General features: G+C 41.4%; 1 protein-coding gene across 5 annotated transcripts in view; it reads right to left on the reverse strand.

Moving 5' to 3' along the window:
• Nucleotides 1-1,410: 1,410 nt before the first annotated feature.
• The window catches only part of LOC149149301 (transmembrane protein-like protein), a 483,547-nt gene continuing 468,301 nt past the window's right edge, over nucleotides 1,411-16,656 (reverse strand). For 4 of the 5 annotated variants that reach the window (XM_089440558.1, XM_089440556.1, XM_089440557.1 and 1 more), the window contains 2 exons: nucleotides 2,927-3,079; nucleotides 1,411-2,377 (listed from right to left, as the gene is read on the reverse strand). In XM_089440558.1, coding sequence (XP_089296684.1) covers nucleotides 2,182-2,377; nucleotides 2,927-3,079 — 349 coding nt within the window. In that variant the 3' untranslated portion in view covers nucleotides 1,411-2,181. The remainder of the gene's footprint in view (nucleotides 2,378-2,926; nucleotides 3,080-16,656) is intronic. The other variant, XR_016262832.1, reaches the window with a different exon arrangement.

Below are 16,656 nucleotides of genomic sequence, written 5' to 3' on the forward strand. Positions count from 1 at the left end.
AATTTTGAAATGAGTGATGACATTTCAATAATAAATTTTCATGTTTTTTTATATAGTAACATAATTAGTAATTAAATTAGGAAAATATGTTAAAATTGGTTTGACTTTGTGTTTGTTTTAATGACTACTTTTTGTTGTAGTCACTCTTATATGTTATGTTATGCTTTTCTTGATATAGTTAATATCCATTTTTTCTCTTTTAATTATTTTTTAACCATATATTTTTCAAGAGATAAAACCTTCCAATATACTAATAACAATGAATTTAGTTTCTACCAAATAAATTTGAATATAAACAGACCAACCAAACTACAATGGTTTCTTTTGAAATATTAAAATTAATAATTAATTTACCCTTCTTGCAAAAATGAAACCCAAACAAGATCCACTCCATTCAACCCTATTACAATAACACAACAAGAAGCCCTTCGCTGGAATATATGGCTAGTTCACATGTTTGGGAGTTAAGATTTAACTCTACTAAAAAAAACTAATTGATTATTATAAAATCCACATCACAAAAATAACTTTAAATCTAAATCAACCCATTCCAAAGACACTCTTCTCCTATCAACATAAATCAAGATAACTTTAAATCTAAATCAACATATTCGCAATTTGGTTGACCACTTCTCATATCTTGTAATAGAGAATTTTAATTGGAAATATAGTAAGAGTGAAAAATTTCCTTACTTCCTTTTAGGAATTGAGCCAACAAAAATCATATATAAAGATGCATGGAGTCAATACCGACTCCTAGTTGGTAGCATATCATAGTTTTCTTTCTTTCAACCGGTGATTTAAAGTGGCAAACAAAACCCTGAAGTTATTGTTGAAACCAAGTATTGAAAGAATTCAAATACTTGGTAATGGATAATGTTTCTTGGTATCCAAAGACTTAGACATAAAACTATGCACAATAACTTGCATAAAAAAACAACAAAAATAGTGTGGTAAATTCATGTCAATTAATATACTTAAATTATCACCCTAATTAATAAATAATATTGTTTATTTATAATTATATATTCTTTGTTTAAACTAATACTATACCGTCTACAATATTATTTAAACTCATTATTTTTCTGTACTTTAAAAACCCCAACATAATAAATTTATTTTTACCTTTTCTAAACTATAACCTAACAAGTATATTAAATAATTTCCTATACTTAAAAAACCCCAACATAATAAAATAATTTGAAGAAGTGATATACTTGCCCATCCCTTCAAAGTTCATACTAAATACTAAATTGTAAAATGCCAATTAAAATAAGAAATATCATAAGTTCTAAAAATATCTTTGAAAGGCTCAACCATTAATTTACCCACAGTTTTCTAGAATTAAAAAACCCAAAAACCCACACAATGGCCGCCTACAAATGATGGCGATTGTTATGAAGCTGAACATTAAATAGTAAATTCTCAGACTTTGATATTAGAGAAACACCATTACAAAATTCACAGGGAAAATACATAGATTGTCACTGCACTGAAACACTACAAAGAACTTGATGTTTCATAGTACAAATATCTTTCACCCTGACATTGATTGTATGAAACACACAACGTTTGTCGATGCACTGAAACACTGCAAAGAACTTGATGTTTCATAGTACAAATATCTTTCACCCTGACATTGATTGTATCAAATACACAACGTACAGGAACAACGCTTTCATGGGAAACAAAACTGCCGTTGCTGTAGAACTGCGTTTCTCACAATCAACATTGTAGTTACAAGATAAATTTGAGTTTTCCCAGAGATAAAAACCTTCCAAAATACTAATAATAGATAATACCTGTAACATTACCTAAGATACCAATAGCATAAAGAGATGTTAAATATTTACTTACCAGACAGTACGTGTCTGAGAGTTGTAACTATCCCTCGCACATGTACACTTTGACACCTGGGTAGAGAGGACTTACTGAATTTCATACATGTATTTTATTTGTGCTCCGCCTTCAGAACAGGTGAAAAAATCGGCCTAGCAATACAAAGACGGAGTGTACCGAAGAGAAGACTGACTTCATGAGCTCTCAATTAGGGATCATATATCTAAGCTGTTTGCTCTTAATATATAGTTTTTAGTTGTACAGAAAAGACACATTAGCTTCGTTGTATGTCTGTAATACAGATTGTAACACAGAAGGTCCAAGAAAAATTGAGGCGTAATTTCATATGGCTGTAAGATGCTCATGTTCACTCCCTTCAGCCGACTCTGTTTGTCTTGGAGAGTCGCTTAAAATTTTGACATTATTCTGTGGCACTGGTTCATAACTTGCAGCAGAGTTTGAAGTGCATGCTTCTCCTTTCAAAACGGTTGCGCACAGAAAAAAGAATGATGATGTGTATATACTTATATGCCATAAGCTGCCACAAGTAGGAAAGGATTTTGTAATAGAGTCAAAATCTAAGCCCAAGGGAACCAACCTTCATATGACCTCTCTCTATATTTTATATTAAACAAACAGCATGTAGATAGAACACTTAAATTTTAACAATTAAATATCTAAGAAAGCACGGGTGATAGCATAGGTCGTTGCTATAGAGACAAATACGGAGTTAAGCCTGACCTCTAGAAACTAAAAACCAGAAACTGGGGTAGAAAGCACGTGTGATAGCATAGGTCGTTGCTATAGAGACAAATACGGAGTTAAGTCTGGCCTCTAGAAACTAAAAACCAGAAACTGGGGTGGGGCAGCAAAACAAAATCCCTAACCAAATCAAACGGAAAATACTTAATTATGGTCCTAATGACACAAAAAGATGCGCCATACAAAATATTTAAGTCTGTACTAAGAGGCCTTGTTTTCTTTAAATAATTCTTACGGATGATTGTGAAAGATTGGCATGGTATTTTCAAACCAAAATTCAGGTCATCTAGCGTGAGTAAACAAAAAAAACATTGACAAATATTACCTGTGCCAAATCCAGTAAGTCTGAAGTGCTTCCAGATGCCAGCTCACAGCTGCTGATCCTAATGCTAGAAAACCCAAACATATAAATTTCCACCGAAATCTTTTACAGAGTTTCTGCAAGAGATTCTGTGATCCTCTTTTCAAGGCCTGCCATCTGCAATCCAATACCTTGCACGTCAATTGGAATATTTACAAAAATCAACACAATAGTAAATACTAATATTAACTATTTACTATTGTAACATTTATTGTATGACTGTCTACGCAATATTTCCCTTAGAAAAGAATAATGATGCCCTCAAATACTGCATGTCAGGATATTAACCTGCCTTCATGAGAATCCCATTTACCTAATGTCTTAAGGGTCGTTCCTTTTTGGAGAGTATTATAACCAATAGAGATCTACGCCATTCAAATTGTGCATTTTTGTTTTGTGTTTACAGAGTATAGGGATTTCAGGAATGGTATCTTTGCACACTGGAATCCTTGTCACACTGTTCACAGCACTATTATAAATATCCATATAGTGACATGTATCCCAATGCACATACATTGATACAAATGTAGTGTCATGCATCCCAAGAAAGTATATGTAAATGGATCTCAACGTAGTGTCACATATCTCAATGCAAGGCCACAAATCTCAATAAGGTGACTCGAATCTCAATAGAAATAATGTATCTCGATGCATAGTACACATATCCCAAGGCATAGATGCAGCTCCCATGCATGTATATAGATTCCTATGCAAGGCACCTACTCATAGTGGTGAGTCTAGTTATACCAAGGGATCTCTTCTAAAATCATTATAACATTAGATTAATTTTATAATATGTCTAGGTTTTACCATAGGAGGACAACTTTAACTCTTATTACATGTGATGAATCCTAATACAAAGAAGTTGACATATGTAACTAAGTTCAGTCCTCATAATGTTTTATGTACTTTTGACTTTTGTATTTGATGTAAAAGAGAAAAGAAAAATTTTTATTATTATTTTATAGCATGGGTTTCATGCTCTAGGTCAATTTGTTTTTAGGTCAAGCACCCATTGTGTGCTTCTAGGATTTGTCATAGGGTCAAAGAAGTCAAAGAGTCATTGTCATATGTACTAAGACCCTATTGGTCATCTTGTATCAAGTCAAAGAATTTATTGTAAGTCAAAAGTGTCAAAATTCTCCCTTCAAGACCAAGTTGGCCTACAAGAAGACAAGTCGGCTTGCAAGAGGATGAAGTCGGCCTCATGAAGGATAATTCGTACCCCTTGGAAGCCTATATATACAAGGTACTAGACCTCATTTGGATCATCCATCTATCCAAGTTTGATCTCAAGGAGAAGAGCAAGAAAGAAGAGCGAAAGACAAGACAAGGACTAGAAGTCAACAAATCTGAAATTTTTGGGTCAAATTCTCTCACGCATGTGAAGGAATTAGGGCATCGTTTTGTTGCAGCAAGACGAGATTGCAAGAGCCGAAGTTTGGTGTCATGAAGATCAATTTGGAAGCCAAAATTCTAAGGAGAAAGAAGCACCCTTAGTGAAGGAAAGAGAAGTCCTAATTCTGTAATGTTCCTTCCTAAATTTTCCTAATGTTTGGAAAATAAATTTTGAACATTTTGATTAATATTAGCTCAAGGCAAATTTTGGTGGAAAACATAGGAGAAAGACTTTATTTGTATGCTAGTGGAATATGGGGCCCACATGAAGTACGCACTTGGGGAAGAAGGAATTCGAATTCCTTGAGGCAAATTGAATTGGTGGAGGGACCCACAAGGAATGCATTTCCATAAATTATAAAAAGAAGGAATGAAGGAGCAATAGGGGTCCTTTGTCTATTTGAAAATCGAATTTTCCTTCGCTGTTCAACTGAGCCAATATTGTGTTGTTTAGCACAAGAGCTTCCCAAGGAGAGAAGCTTAACCTTTCTTCAGTAGACTTCAAGTGCCACCCAAGGAAGGCTTTCCTTCATCATTGAGACTGGAAGAAGCACTAGCTACAAGTCCCACACATTTCTGGGAGTAGAGCACACAGTTTGGGAACCACCACTGTGCAGAGCGAGAAGTCACTTGTTGTTTGTGGAGCAGTGTTGTTGGGGAATTGACCGGAGGAGCTATAGGAGTGTTCTTTCATCATTTTCAGGGGTGTGGAAGGTAGTTACAGCCAAGAGGACTACCTCCTCATACACATGACTGCGTCATCTCCTCCATGACTGCGCAATCATTGGAGTGAAGCTCTTTGGGGCAACATCATCCAGGGGAGTTTGGAGCTGGGGTGCTGGGATATCATTTGGAGGGCCATTTGAGGAGGATTGCTGGAGTTGGGAGAGCATAGATTGACAGGATTAGTCATAGTAGCATAATTCGAAATTGGAGGAGGGCCAAGCTGTGAAGGGTCAAATTTTGAAGGTTGGAACCAGGGGAAACCCTTTCTAGGTTTTGGGCAAGGATCACATTCCCATTTTTCTAGAATTTTCTAGGCACTCGAGTGGGAAAATAAGGGGTCAAAGTCAGGCAACAATGCAATGTTGGAGCAACAACGCAATTTTCTGGAGGAGCTTGCTATTGTAGCCCAGGTGCATTTTCTCCAACTCATTTGTACCACATCAACTATTATTAATAAAATCTTGTCAAGTTTGTGGATTTGGAGAAATTTCTGGTTTATATGTATGCATTTCTGAAAATTTCTGTGTTGTTATCTTTGCATGTCTTTGTTATCATTGCAAAATTTCCATTAGGAATATTACAATGGTATCAGAGCATGTTCTTGGCCAGGGTGGAGAATAGCCGCAGGTGATGCCACCACGATACCAAGGGTTAGTTTTCCAGAGAGGTTGTGGTAGAGGCAGAGGAAGGGGTCGAGGTAGAGACGAAGGCCCAGACCCATTTTTAGACACCGAGGTGGAGAACCGTAGAGGAGGGATGGACAATCAGGAGGACAACGAGCAACCCAGGCCAATGGGTCAGAACCAAGTTTTGGAGGAGCTGTTGAGGACTAATCAGTAGATGATGAGGCAAGGGCAACTCATGATGGACATGATGCAGCAGGTGATGGGGCTGCAGTTGGGTGGAAGGCCTGAGGGAGAGCCTCAAGGTGATGGGGGCTATAGAGAAGGAGGATGCAGAAGTACATATCAGCTCCCACATACTCCCCAGTGTGGGCAAGCAGGTCGTCCTACTTTACCTCACTTTGTGGAGGAGGCCGAGCTGGAGAGGGAGCCAGACCCGATTGTAGATTTGGTCCATTCGGTTGCATCAGGAATTGATGAGTATGAGGTGTTGGATGCCCGGATTAAGCGGGTGATGTATTTTGGGGAGTACATCCACCTCAAGGAGAGGCGCACTACAGGGGCTGGAGCCCACTACAGAGGGGGAACATCCAACCAGGATGTGCAGAAGTTAGCAGGGAAGGTTACACTTCTGAACTTTGATGGGTCAGCAAAGAGTTCAGCCAGGGCATGGATCCAGAAGCTAGACACATATTTCCACTTGAACCCCATGCGGGAAGCTGATGCTATACAATTTGCTACTCTTCACTTGGAGGGGGATGCCCAGGAGTGGTGGTATCATGGGTTGATCACGTTGGGACACATCCATATCACCACCTACATAGAGTTCACCCAGAGGCTGCTGGAGAGGTTTGAGAGGAAAGACCCAGAGTTGCATTTCAAGGAGTTAGCCCATTTGAAGTAGATTAGCAGCGCAAAGGTTTACATTACGAAGTTCCAGAGATTGGCAGTGATGGTGACAGACATTTCAGAGGCTCGACTGATTATGTTATTTGTGGAGGGGATTGCTGAGCCTTTGCGTGGTTGGGTGAGGGCTTACAAACCCACATCAATTCTGGATGCTCTCCAGGACCCAGGATATGATTGATGCAGTCCCCAAGACCCAAGCTTTTCTTCCTTCTAGGCCCACGACACCACAAGGGAACTGAGACACCAGGCCACCACAAAGGGATGGAGGACGTGGCCAGCTGGATGATGAGATTCAGAGAGATCTTCGGAGGAGGAGTTTGTGCTTCACATGCTAGGAGCCTTAGGCACCAGGGCACAAGTGCACCAAGGGCAAGGCCTATTTCATTGAGGTGTTCTTAGATAGTGAGCCCGAGAAAGAGGAGGCCGAGACAGTAGAGGAGCCAAGAGATGAGGGAGGACCATCATCAGGAGGGCCACCACCACCACCTAGAGGAGGGTCGTTTGCCCCAACCAGGGGAGTCCTTGCTTCACTTCGGGGTGTGCCGAAGTATTTGACACTCAGGATCAGGGGGACCATACAGGGGCAGCGTGTGTCAGTCCTGGTTGACAGTGGGGCCACCCACAATTTCATTGATGCCTAGATGGTGGAGCGTAGGGGCATCCAGATAACTACATTTGAGGGGTTCTCAATTTTGGTACCCAAAGATCGGACCATGTAGTGTACTAAGTATGTCCCCGGGTTGACCTTGAAGATGGGGAACTACTCACTCACTGATCATTTCTTCGTGGTTGATGTCCCAAACACCAATGTGGTGTTGGGTGTCCAGTGGTTGTACGCATTGGGGAAGGTCACTACTGATTGGTAGAAGCTAGAGATGGAGTTCAAGGGGCTAGATGGGAAGCCTGTATTGCTGAGGGGAATGCACTCTTATCCCCCTCAAACAGTTTCAGCCCACCGGATGGAGGCAGATTTACGACATGGAGATGTGGAGTGGGCAGTTGAGTACGGATTTCTGAGTCAGGGACACGGGCGCAGGCTACACACCCAGATATACTAGCCTTGTTGGAGAGGAATTAGGGGGGTTTTGGGGATGTTCCACCAGGTAGACCACTAGACCGTGGATTTGAGCACACCATTGAGTTGGAGGAGGGGGTAAACGCAGTCATCACCATCCCACATAGGCACCCAAAGGCCTATAAGGATGAGATAGAGCGGGCCTTACGCGAGTTGTTGAGATTGGGACACATGAGGCTAGCTCAAGCGCATTTGCTTCTTCCATGGTGTTGGTGAAGAAGAAAGATGGGACGTTGCACATGCATATCGACTACTGGGCTCTCAATAATAAGACGTTGAAGAACATATACCCCATTCCACGCATAGATGAGTTGATGGACGATCTTAGAGGAGCTAAATACTTCTCTAAGATAGATTTGCGTTCGGGGTATCGACAGATCCATGTGAGGGAGCAAGATGTCCTGAAGACTGCTTTTCGCTGCCATTATGGACATTTCGAGTTCTTGGTGATGCCCTATGGGCTAACCAACACTCCAGCCACATTCTAGTCTTGTATGAACCACGTGTTCTGTGGGCAGCTGAGACGCTTTGTCCTTGTTTTCTTCGATGACATACTCATTTACAGCAGGACATGGTCGGAGCACCTTCAGCATCTGGAGGAAGTGCTTCGCATACTTGAGGAGCAACAACTGTATGCGAAGATGTCCAAATGTGAGTTTGGACTAACAGAGATGTTGTACCTGGGGCATGTGATTGGGGAAGATGGAGTGAAGGTGCATCAAGAGAAGATTTAGGCTATACTGGATTGGCCCACACCCAGGAACGTGACGGAGTTGAGGGGGTTCCTGGGCATTTGTACATATTACAGGAGATTTGTGAGAGGGTTCTCACAGCTTGCAGCACCTCTTACGGATTTGACGAAGAGGGGAGCTTTTGAGTGGACGCAGGTGGCAGAGGAGGCTTTTGAGTGCCTCAAGAGGGTCATGAGCAGCTGCCTAGTCTTAGCCTTGCCGGATTTCACACGGCCCTTTGTGCTGGAGTGTGATGCCTCCGGTGAAGGGGTTGGGGCCATTTTGACACAGGGGGGTCATCCTATTGCGTTTGAGAGCAGGAAACTGCTGCCTCATGAGTGGCTGTACTCTGTGTATGACAAGGAAATGCTCGCTGTGATGCATGCCTTGGCCAAATTTAGGCAGTATTTGGTGGGCAATCGATTCAAAGTGAAGACTGATCACAACAGTCTTCAGTTTTTCTTGGAGCAACAGTCATTAGAGGAGACACAACGGAGATGGGTGAGTAAGATCCAGGGTTACGATTTTGAGATTGAGTATGTGAAGGGCAAGCACAACGTGGTGGCAGATGCCCTCTCTAGGAGGCCCGCAACACTATCTTTGATGGATCTTACGCATGACTGGAAGGCTCAACTCTTGGCTGAGTACTCCAAGGACAGACATGCTTGTGAGATTTTGAATGGTACCCACAGGGATGATAGGTTCAAGGCGATGGACGACGTGATTTACTACAAGGACCGGATCTATCTGGTGTTGGGATCTCAGCTGAAGGAGAGGATCATGCAGGCAACCCATGATTCTCCACTAGCAAGGCACCCAGGCTTCCTCAAGATATACCGTGCTGTCAGGGAGAGATTCTCTTGGCAAGGGCTGAAGGAAGATGTTTTGAAGCACGTGGATGCCAGAGAAACAAGGTGGAGCTGACCCACCTGGCCGGTTTGCTATGGCCACTTCCCATTCCAGAGAGGAAGTGGGAGAGCGTATCCACGGACTTCATCACCGGGCTTCCGGCTGCATAGGGGCGGGACTGCATCTATGTGATCGTCGACAGATTGACCAAGTTTGCCCACTTTGCTATTTCATCGAGATCTTCAGCCTCCCAGGTGGCTGAGTTGTTCTTTCGAGAGGTTTTTTGGTTGCATGGTCTTCCCAAGACAATTGTGAGTGACAGGGACATCAGATTTATGGGGGCTTTTTGGCAGGAGTTGTTTCGGCTAGTGGGGATAGAGCTTACACCCAGCACTAACTATCACCCCCAAACTGATGGGCAGACAAAGATTGTGAACAAATGGTTGGAAGGGTACCTGCGCAACTACGTGATTGGGCAACAGAGAGCGTGTGTCAAGTGGCTACATCTCAGGGAGTTCTTCTACAACACAACTTATCATATGTCCATTGGTATGTCCCATTTTCGAGCTCTTTATGGGTACGATGCTCTTAATTTTTCTGACATGGTGTTTGGAGATCGCAAGGCCCCGGGGGCCAAGGATTGGGTTCAAGAGAGCCAGGAGATTCTCCGAGCTCTCAAGAACAATTTGCAGGTGGTCCAAAATCAGACAACAATATATGTTGATAAGCACGGGGTGGAGAAATAGTTCGAAGTAGGGGACATGGTCTACCTATGCTTGCAGCCGTATAGACAGTCTTCACTCAAGCAGAAGGGTGCAGAAAAATTGCGGCCACGCTTCTATGGGCCTTATCAGGTGGTCAGGAGGGTAGGTGAGGTCGCCTATTATTAATTTTAGGTATGTTCTATGCTTAGCGCAATTTACTTCAATTTTTCCATATTAGCTCAAATATCAATTTTAGATTAGAAATCACATTTAGTTTGATAGTAAAATGCAGATAGAACATAAACATAAATCGCAGAAGACAAGCCAACATAAGAGGACACAAGATGTGGTGCCAACCAAGGACAAACCCCAATGTGGGGAAACCCTTGATCAATTCCTCTTACATTCTTCAATAGTTCAGCAGAGAGAGAGATAGTACATATACATCAGAAGTCAACACTTTGACTTGACAAGATAAGAGCAGAGATCTTCACCATGAAGATAACATAATGAGGTAGTTGATCTGAACTCTGGTGAAGGCATACTGCTTCAACTGATCTTCCAAGGTGTCTCCATCACTGTACTGCATCCAATCACTGAGTTGCTTTCATCACTATGCTACTCCCATCACTGAGCAGTACCTCATCATCATGTTGTACACATCAAGCTGCTCTTCATCATCATCATCATGCTGCAATACATTCTGGCTACTGCTATACATCCATGCCCATCATCACTATGCTCCACCATGCTGCACCCATCCTAACTGTGCTGCACCTCAGTGTGCTGCATCAACCATACTGCAACTATCGCGATGCTGCATTCTTGTTAGTTGACTAATCCTCAACATAGATATTAACCCATGACAATAGCTCTGTCCATCTGATAGGCAATCCTGAGAATAGCCTTGTTGCTGGCTATGGCCTGCGGCCTAGCCTAGCAACAAGACAAACCTTCAGTCCTGTATCAACCAACCTCCAAGCATCATAAGAACTTAACACACATGTTAGCCCTTTCAAACAAGTGTCACCAAAATGTGACCACTGTAACAGCACCGAAATTCTTATCACAGTATTCCAAGTTCCCACATGACGAAATACTTGTTCACCACAAGCCATCCAAACTTGTATTGTACATCAAACATCTCACTGTAGTTTATCCGCTTATCACTGTATTAGATCAGAGATGAATTCGAGCTTATGTTGACTGATATTAGTCCTAAACATAACTCCGCTATCCGTTATCTTTCCGGCAATTACACTGACCTCTTCCACTGTCCATCTGAGAATTGAGACAACGTGCTTGACACACCTTATTACAACAAATAAGGGTTTCTTGAATCACTCTTCACGATGGATAGAGGTCACCTTTTGAACAACAGTTAAGGCTACAGGACAACACCTAAATCACATCTTTGAGGATTGTTTCTTACTGCGGATTAGGAGTTCTTTTATTCTCCCTTTAATTGTGACTAGCTATGCGTGTAAGCGTTCCCTTGTCTGCAGATAGGGCTTCCTTGATATCAGATAGAAGTGTCCCATAGACTACGGATTAGAGAACCATTTTAGGTTGTGCATTGTAGCTTACTTAGACAGCGTTTAGGGCTAGGGTTCTTCTCAAGGATAGCGGCCAGATCTTTGTGGCTAGGGTCTCCCTTTTGGACTGCGGTTTAGCTATGAATAAAGCCATTCTTCCTCTGTGGCTATGACCCCTTCAGGAAAGCATATTAGACTTATTCATAGGCTATGTTAGGGCTTCTTTGTGGCTGAGATAAGGGCTGTCCTCCATGACAGCGTAGAGCCTTCTCCATCACAACTTCTAGGGCATCTCCTATTAGGGCAGCGTATCACCTAGGTCACTCTCTAGATCTCATCTTCATCAAACCGAAAACAGAATGAAGGGAGATCACAAGAGTGTGTGTCAAATGACTTAAAGTCCTCTTCTATTTATACTAAAACGTGGAGGATAAGTGGGGGCAATTTGGTTGCTGACTGACCTTGACGAATTGTCCCATAACACAATTAAATTCATATCTCCTTGAATACATGTTGGAATCGGATGATCTTTAGATCAATCCTACACCTCTCGATGAGAGGGATCCAAGAAAAATATCAGCTATCATACATAATTAGACCCACATGGAGTTTGGCCCTAGTTGCCAATTTTAACACTCCCTCTCAACTAGGGAGAACTCCATCTACTAATCCATTTGCCAGATTGTACCATCTTTTCCATCAGTGCCCTGCACTGCTCTTCTCTGCTCTGCTAAACTACGAAGAAGAAGAAGTGATCGAGAATGTATATACCATCCTCTACTGGCCTGAAGTCAGTCCCATATAAAATAGAGTGTCTCATACCGCTCTTACTGATCCGAAATCAGTTCCAAATAAAGAGAGTGTATCGTACCATTCTTACTGACCCGAAGTGAGTTCCAATTGATCCCAGATCAATATCATCCTAGCATAGGGAGTACGGTAGTAACACGATGCGTCCATCGGTACTACTATGGTCCCTATCCTCATTTCCCTACTCATTGGCTAGATGAGAGGTACTTCTTGTGAGTCCCAGACTGCATGGGTAGGATGTCTCAGAAGGAGAAGGACGAACCACTCATCCTGCCTACATGTCACCAGGGGTATCCCAAGGGAAGGCTGAACCACTCACCTTGTACACAACAAATCACTAGGGGAAGGTTGAACCACTCACCCTATGACTGTGTCTCGACAGGAGAAGGATGAACCACTCATCCTGCCTACATAGCAGACCACTAGGGGAAGGCTGAACCACTCACCCTATGGTTGCTCATCGCTCCAAGAGGTACCCCAAGCCCCCGGAGCTCCCAGAGTTCAATGTCCAAATCATACAGGACCCTTAGGAGAGAGTCTCTCCACGACTCCTAGTCGTTCTTGGAAAGTCAACGATTTGACCTTTCCTAGGGGCTTTGACAGAATATCGACGACCTCCACATTAGTCCTAATGTGATGGAGCTTTCTTGCTCCTCAATGTACCATATCTCAGATAAAGTGGTACCTCATGTCTATATGCTTGGAGCGATCATAGAACATGAGATTCCTCAACAATCAAATCCCCCTCTGGTTGTCACAGGAGATCACGGTGGTATCGAGAACGTGTCCAAACAACTCACTGAAGAGCTTCCTCAACCAAGCAGCTTCACACGAGGTCATACTTGTAGCTATGTATTCATCTTCAGCGATGCTCAAAGCAACCGACTTCTGCTCCCTGCTCATCCAGGATATCAAAGCAAAACCCAAAGAGAACCAACACCCATAATTGCTCTTGCAATCCTCCACACTACCTGCCTAATCAACATCAGAATAATCATGCAACTTCACATTTCCGACAGTGTATCTCAATCCATGAGAGATTGTGTCCTGAAGATATCTCAAATGACTCTTGGCACCAATCCAGTGAGGCTCAACCATAAGAGCTCAACATGCTAACCATTGTTGATAATATCGGCAATATATTGGCGATATTCAAAAATAAAAACGATATATCGTCGAGAAAATATCGTGATATTTTCAAAATATCGGCAAATATCGATGAAATATCGCGATATTTTGAAAATATCGGCAAAGTTTAAAAATTTGAAAAAAATAATTTTTATGGCTTGCCGATATTTTCGCCGATATTGCCGATAAGGTGTTTTCTGGGCCCTCGCCGATATTTTGCCGATACCGATATTTTCAACACTGATGCTAACTGCAAAACATATATCCGGACGGGAGTTCACCAAGAACATTGATGCTAGTATGAGTTTATGAAACTCAGAGGCATCTTCCAAATCAGGTCCGACATCACTACCGCACAACTTCTTAAAGTTAAGCTCCATCGGGGTAGTCACGTGCTCCCAGTTCACCATTCCAAATCCGGAATCCAACTCCCTCTTACTTTTGCAAATGAGAGGGTCTGCACCTATAAGAAAGAGGTCATCCTCATAAGGTACCAGTATGAGAGGTCTATCATCCACAACCTTCAAGCAATGGTTTGGATCGGCTTCACTCCTAGTGAATCTCAGTTTCATCAGATAACTGACAATCCTCTCATACCAAGCTCAGGGTTCTTGCTTCAAGCCATAGAGGGATTTCTTCCACATGCATACATGAAATTCTCAATCATGAATATCAAACCCCTCGGGTTGTTCCAATTCTGTGGCCTTTCTATATGAGGGGAATGGTCCCTGTTGACCACTACGTGTCAACGACCCATAACAGTACACCCCCCTTTTTTTTACAAAAGGGATAGCACCTGATCAATGTGTCCGCGTCGTCCAGCTATCATCATCAGCGTGATTGTCATGTTATAATGTAGACCTATTTTGCATGTATGTGATGTAAATAATCTCAATAGATCTGTGTCATATATGTAATTGCCTAGGTAAACCTATTTTTCTGGTAACGATCTACATTTCGGGAGGTATTTTGTCTCACTGATCCATTCTCAGATGGTCGGCAGAGTTTTCCTTCAGCCTTACCCCAAAGCCGAAATGAATTTTGTCACCAGGATCTTAGGCGAGTCCTAGTGTTATAGATCGAGTCTGTGTAAAAGTGATTTGGGAATAATCCTAACTATTTGGTTAGGTTATTTTGTTACAAATTGCTTAGTCTGCTGGATTATACTTGTGTCGCAAAAATGGGTAGTTTGTGAGGGTTTATTTCAAATGGGTTTTCCCCTTGTGATGTAAAAGATATGAAAATAATGATGTAAAGTGTCTTGAGTGTTGGAAAAATAATTTATCCCCTCATAGGTTAATTAATTAAATTTTCTGCCAAAAATTAATTAAAATCCTAAGCCAGAAATTTAATTAATTATAGGTCCTAGGTAAATTTAAATTTTTCAAAAGGAAAATTCGTGGGTCCTTAAAATTCAAATTTTCAAAGGTCCTAGGACTAAGGTAAATTAATTATTTTGCTAAATTTTAATTCTTCGATCCCTGGGGTCTAAGTCAAAGTCAAATTTTTGAGGAAATTAACTCAAAATTTTTATTTTTGAGTTAATTAAAATGCATTTAATTAAAAAATTTGAATTTCCTCAATAATTTAATATTTTGACGGATGAGATTAAAAGAAATTTTAATTCTCATCGACGGTCGAGATTACTTTGACAAGGATCACTTGAACTAGCCGTTGGAAGATTTATCTTTAAATAGGAGGTCAGTTGTGAGTTGAGATCATTCGATCTTTGAGTCGTGTGCTAAGTGAAAGCTCTTTTGTAATCTTTTTTTTTTAGCAATAAATAAAGACTTTGGGGTTAATTTCTGTTGGTGTTATTCTTTGTGGAAATGCTGTAAGATGTGTTATTTTCATGCATAGATTTCCTTTTAGCCATTGATGATAGCTTTTTGAAGAGTGATTTGAGGCTTGAGCACATGTATCTTGCTCAATCACTAGGGTTTAAATGGTAATTTAAGTTTTAAATATAATAGCAGGTATCTCTATTAAATCTAAATTTTATTATCATTTTCTCGCTCTACGTTAATGGTTGAATTGAGTTGTGTAGGAAATTCTTGATTTTTTAGATCATCGGGCGTTCGGAGAAGTTTTCAGTTGGACCAGCCAACTCCCGATTCATATTTTCTGAAGAGCCCAGCTTGATTGGATCCCGGGCTTATCATAAGAAATTTTATTGTTGATGCATGAAGGGTTTTGGGCGAAGCACTTCTGTTTAAAATCAAAATTTCAAAATTTTCTGTGCTAAATTGATAAATCTGGCTTTTAAGAGCTTTAGATTATCAGATCTGGGAGTAGAGTTGGACTCGCACTCGCCAGATCTGATAGATCCGCTGTCCCTGTGCATAGATCTGTAATTTTTTTTTTTTATTTTCTCTGACTAGGGTTTCTGGGGTTTCATTTATTTGTGCATATCCGTGTTCTGGGTGTTTGTGTTTTCAGGTGTAGGTTGCAAATCTGAATGTGAAGTTTGATTTTGAAGCCAGATCTAGGCACTGGAGGGTAAGATCTGGCCTCAAAACCAACTTATGCAGGGGCATTATTTTGCAGTCCAAGGGTTTCTTAAATTTTTATTGAATCTAGAAAAATTTTAAATTTTTTTAAAGGGGTTTGACTGGTGAATCTCAAGCAGAAGTACAACATCTAAATCAGATATTTCTGGAAAATTTTGTTGGGTTATTTGGCTACCAGTTTCTTCTGTCTGTTGCCTGGGGTTTGCTTTTGTGCTCCAATTTTTTTTCGAAATTTCTAGGAAGGTTTGTCTATGGTTGCTCCAGCTCCCCTCAGCTCCATTTAAAATTTGAAACCCATTCCATCGCTGCCCATCTTAAATCCGAATTTATTAAAGCCCTCACATACCTGCGTTATCGTGTGACCCCACTGCCATAGCTGCCTTTTCAAACCTGTACGCAACTCCATTTTTGTTCCTTGCTGCAACCGCTCATTCAACCTATAGCTCTTTTCCATCAATCCGCTGCCCATAGATCCACGCATTCCTGCAACATACAACTGCGTTCATCACCTTTGTCCCACGTTGTCATCCGCAACTTTTTCATTGTTGCTAGCCCTGTGCGCGTGCTCCTCATCGCTCCTTCATTCCGCTGTCTAGCCTGCACATCGAATCCCTCCCCATCCACTTGCAGCAACAAGCTCCCTGCTGCTCATTCTACAAACCTCACCGCAACTCGACCCTCTATCCAACACCCCTC

This window comes from Pinus tabuliformis, chromosome 9, assembly GCF_031772625.1.
Source record: "Pinus tabuliformis cultivar Carrire ecotype Pingquan chromosome 9, CPIR1, whole genome shotgun sequence".
NCBI lineage: Eukaryota > Viridiplantae > Streptophyta > Pinopsida > Pinales > Pinaceae > Pinus > Pinus tabuliformis.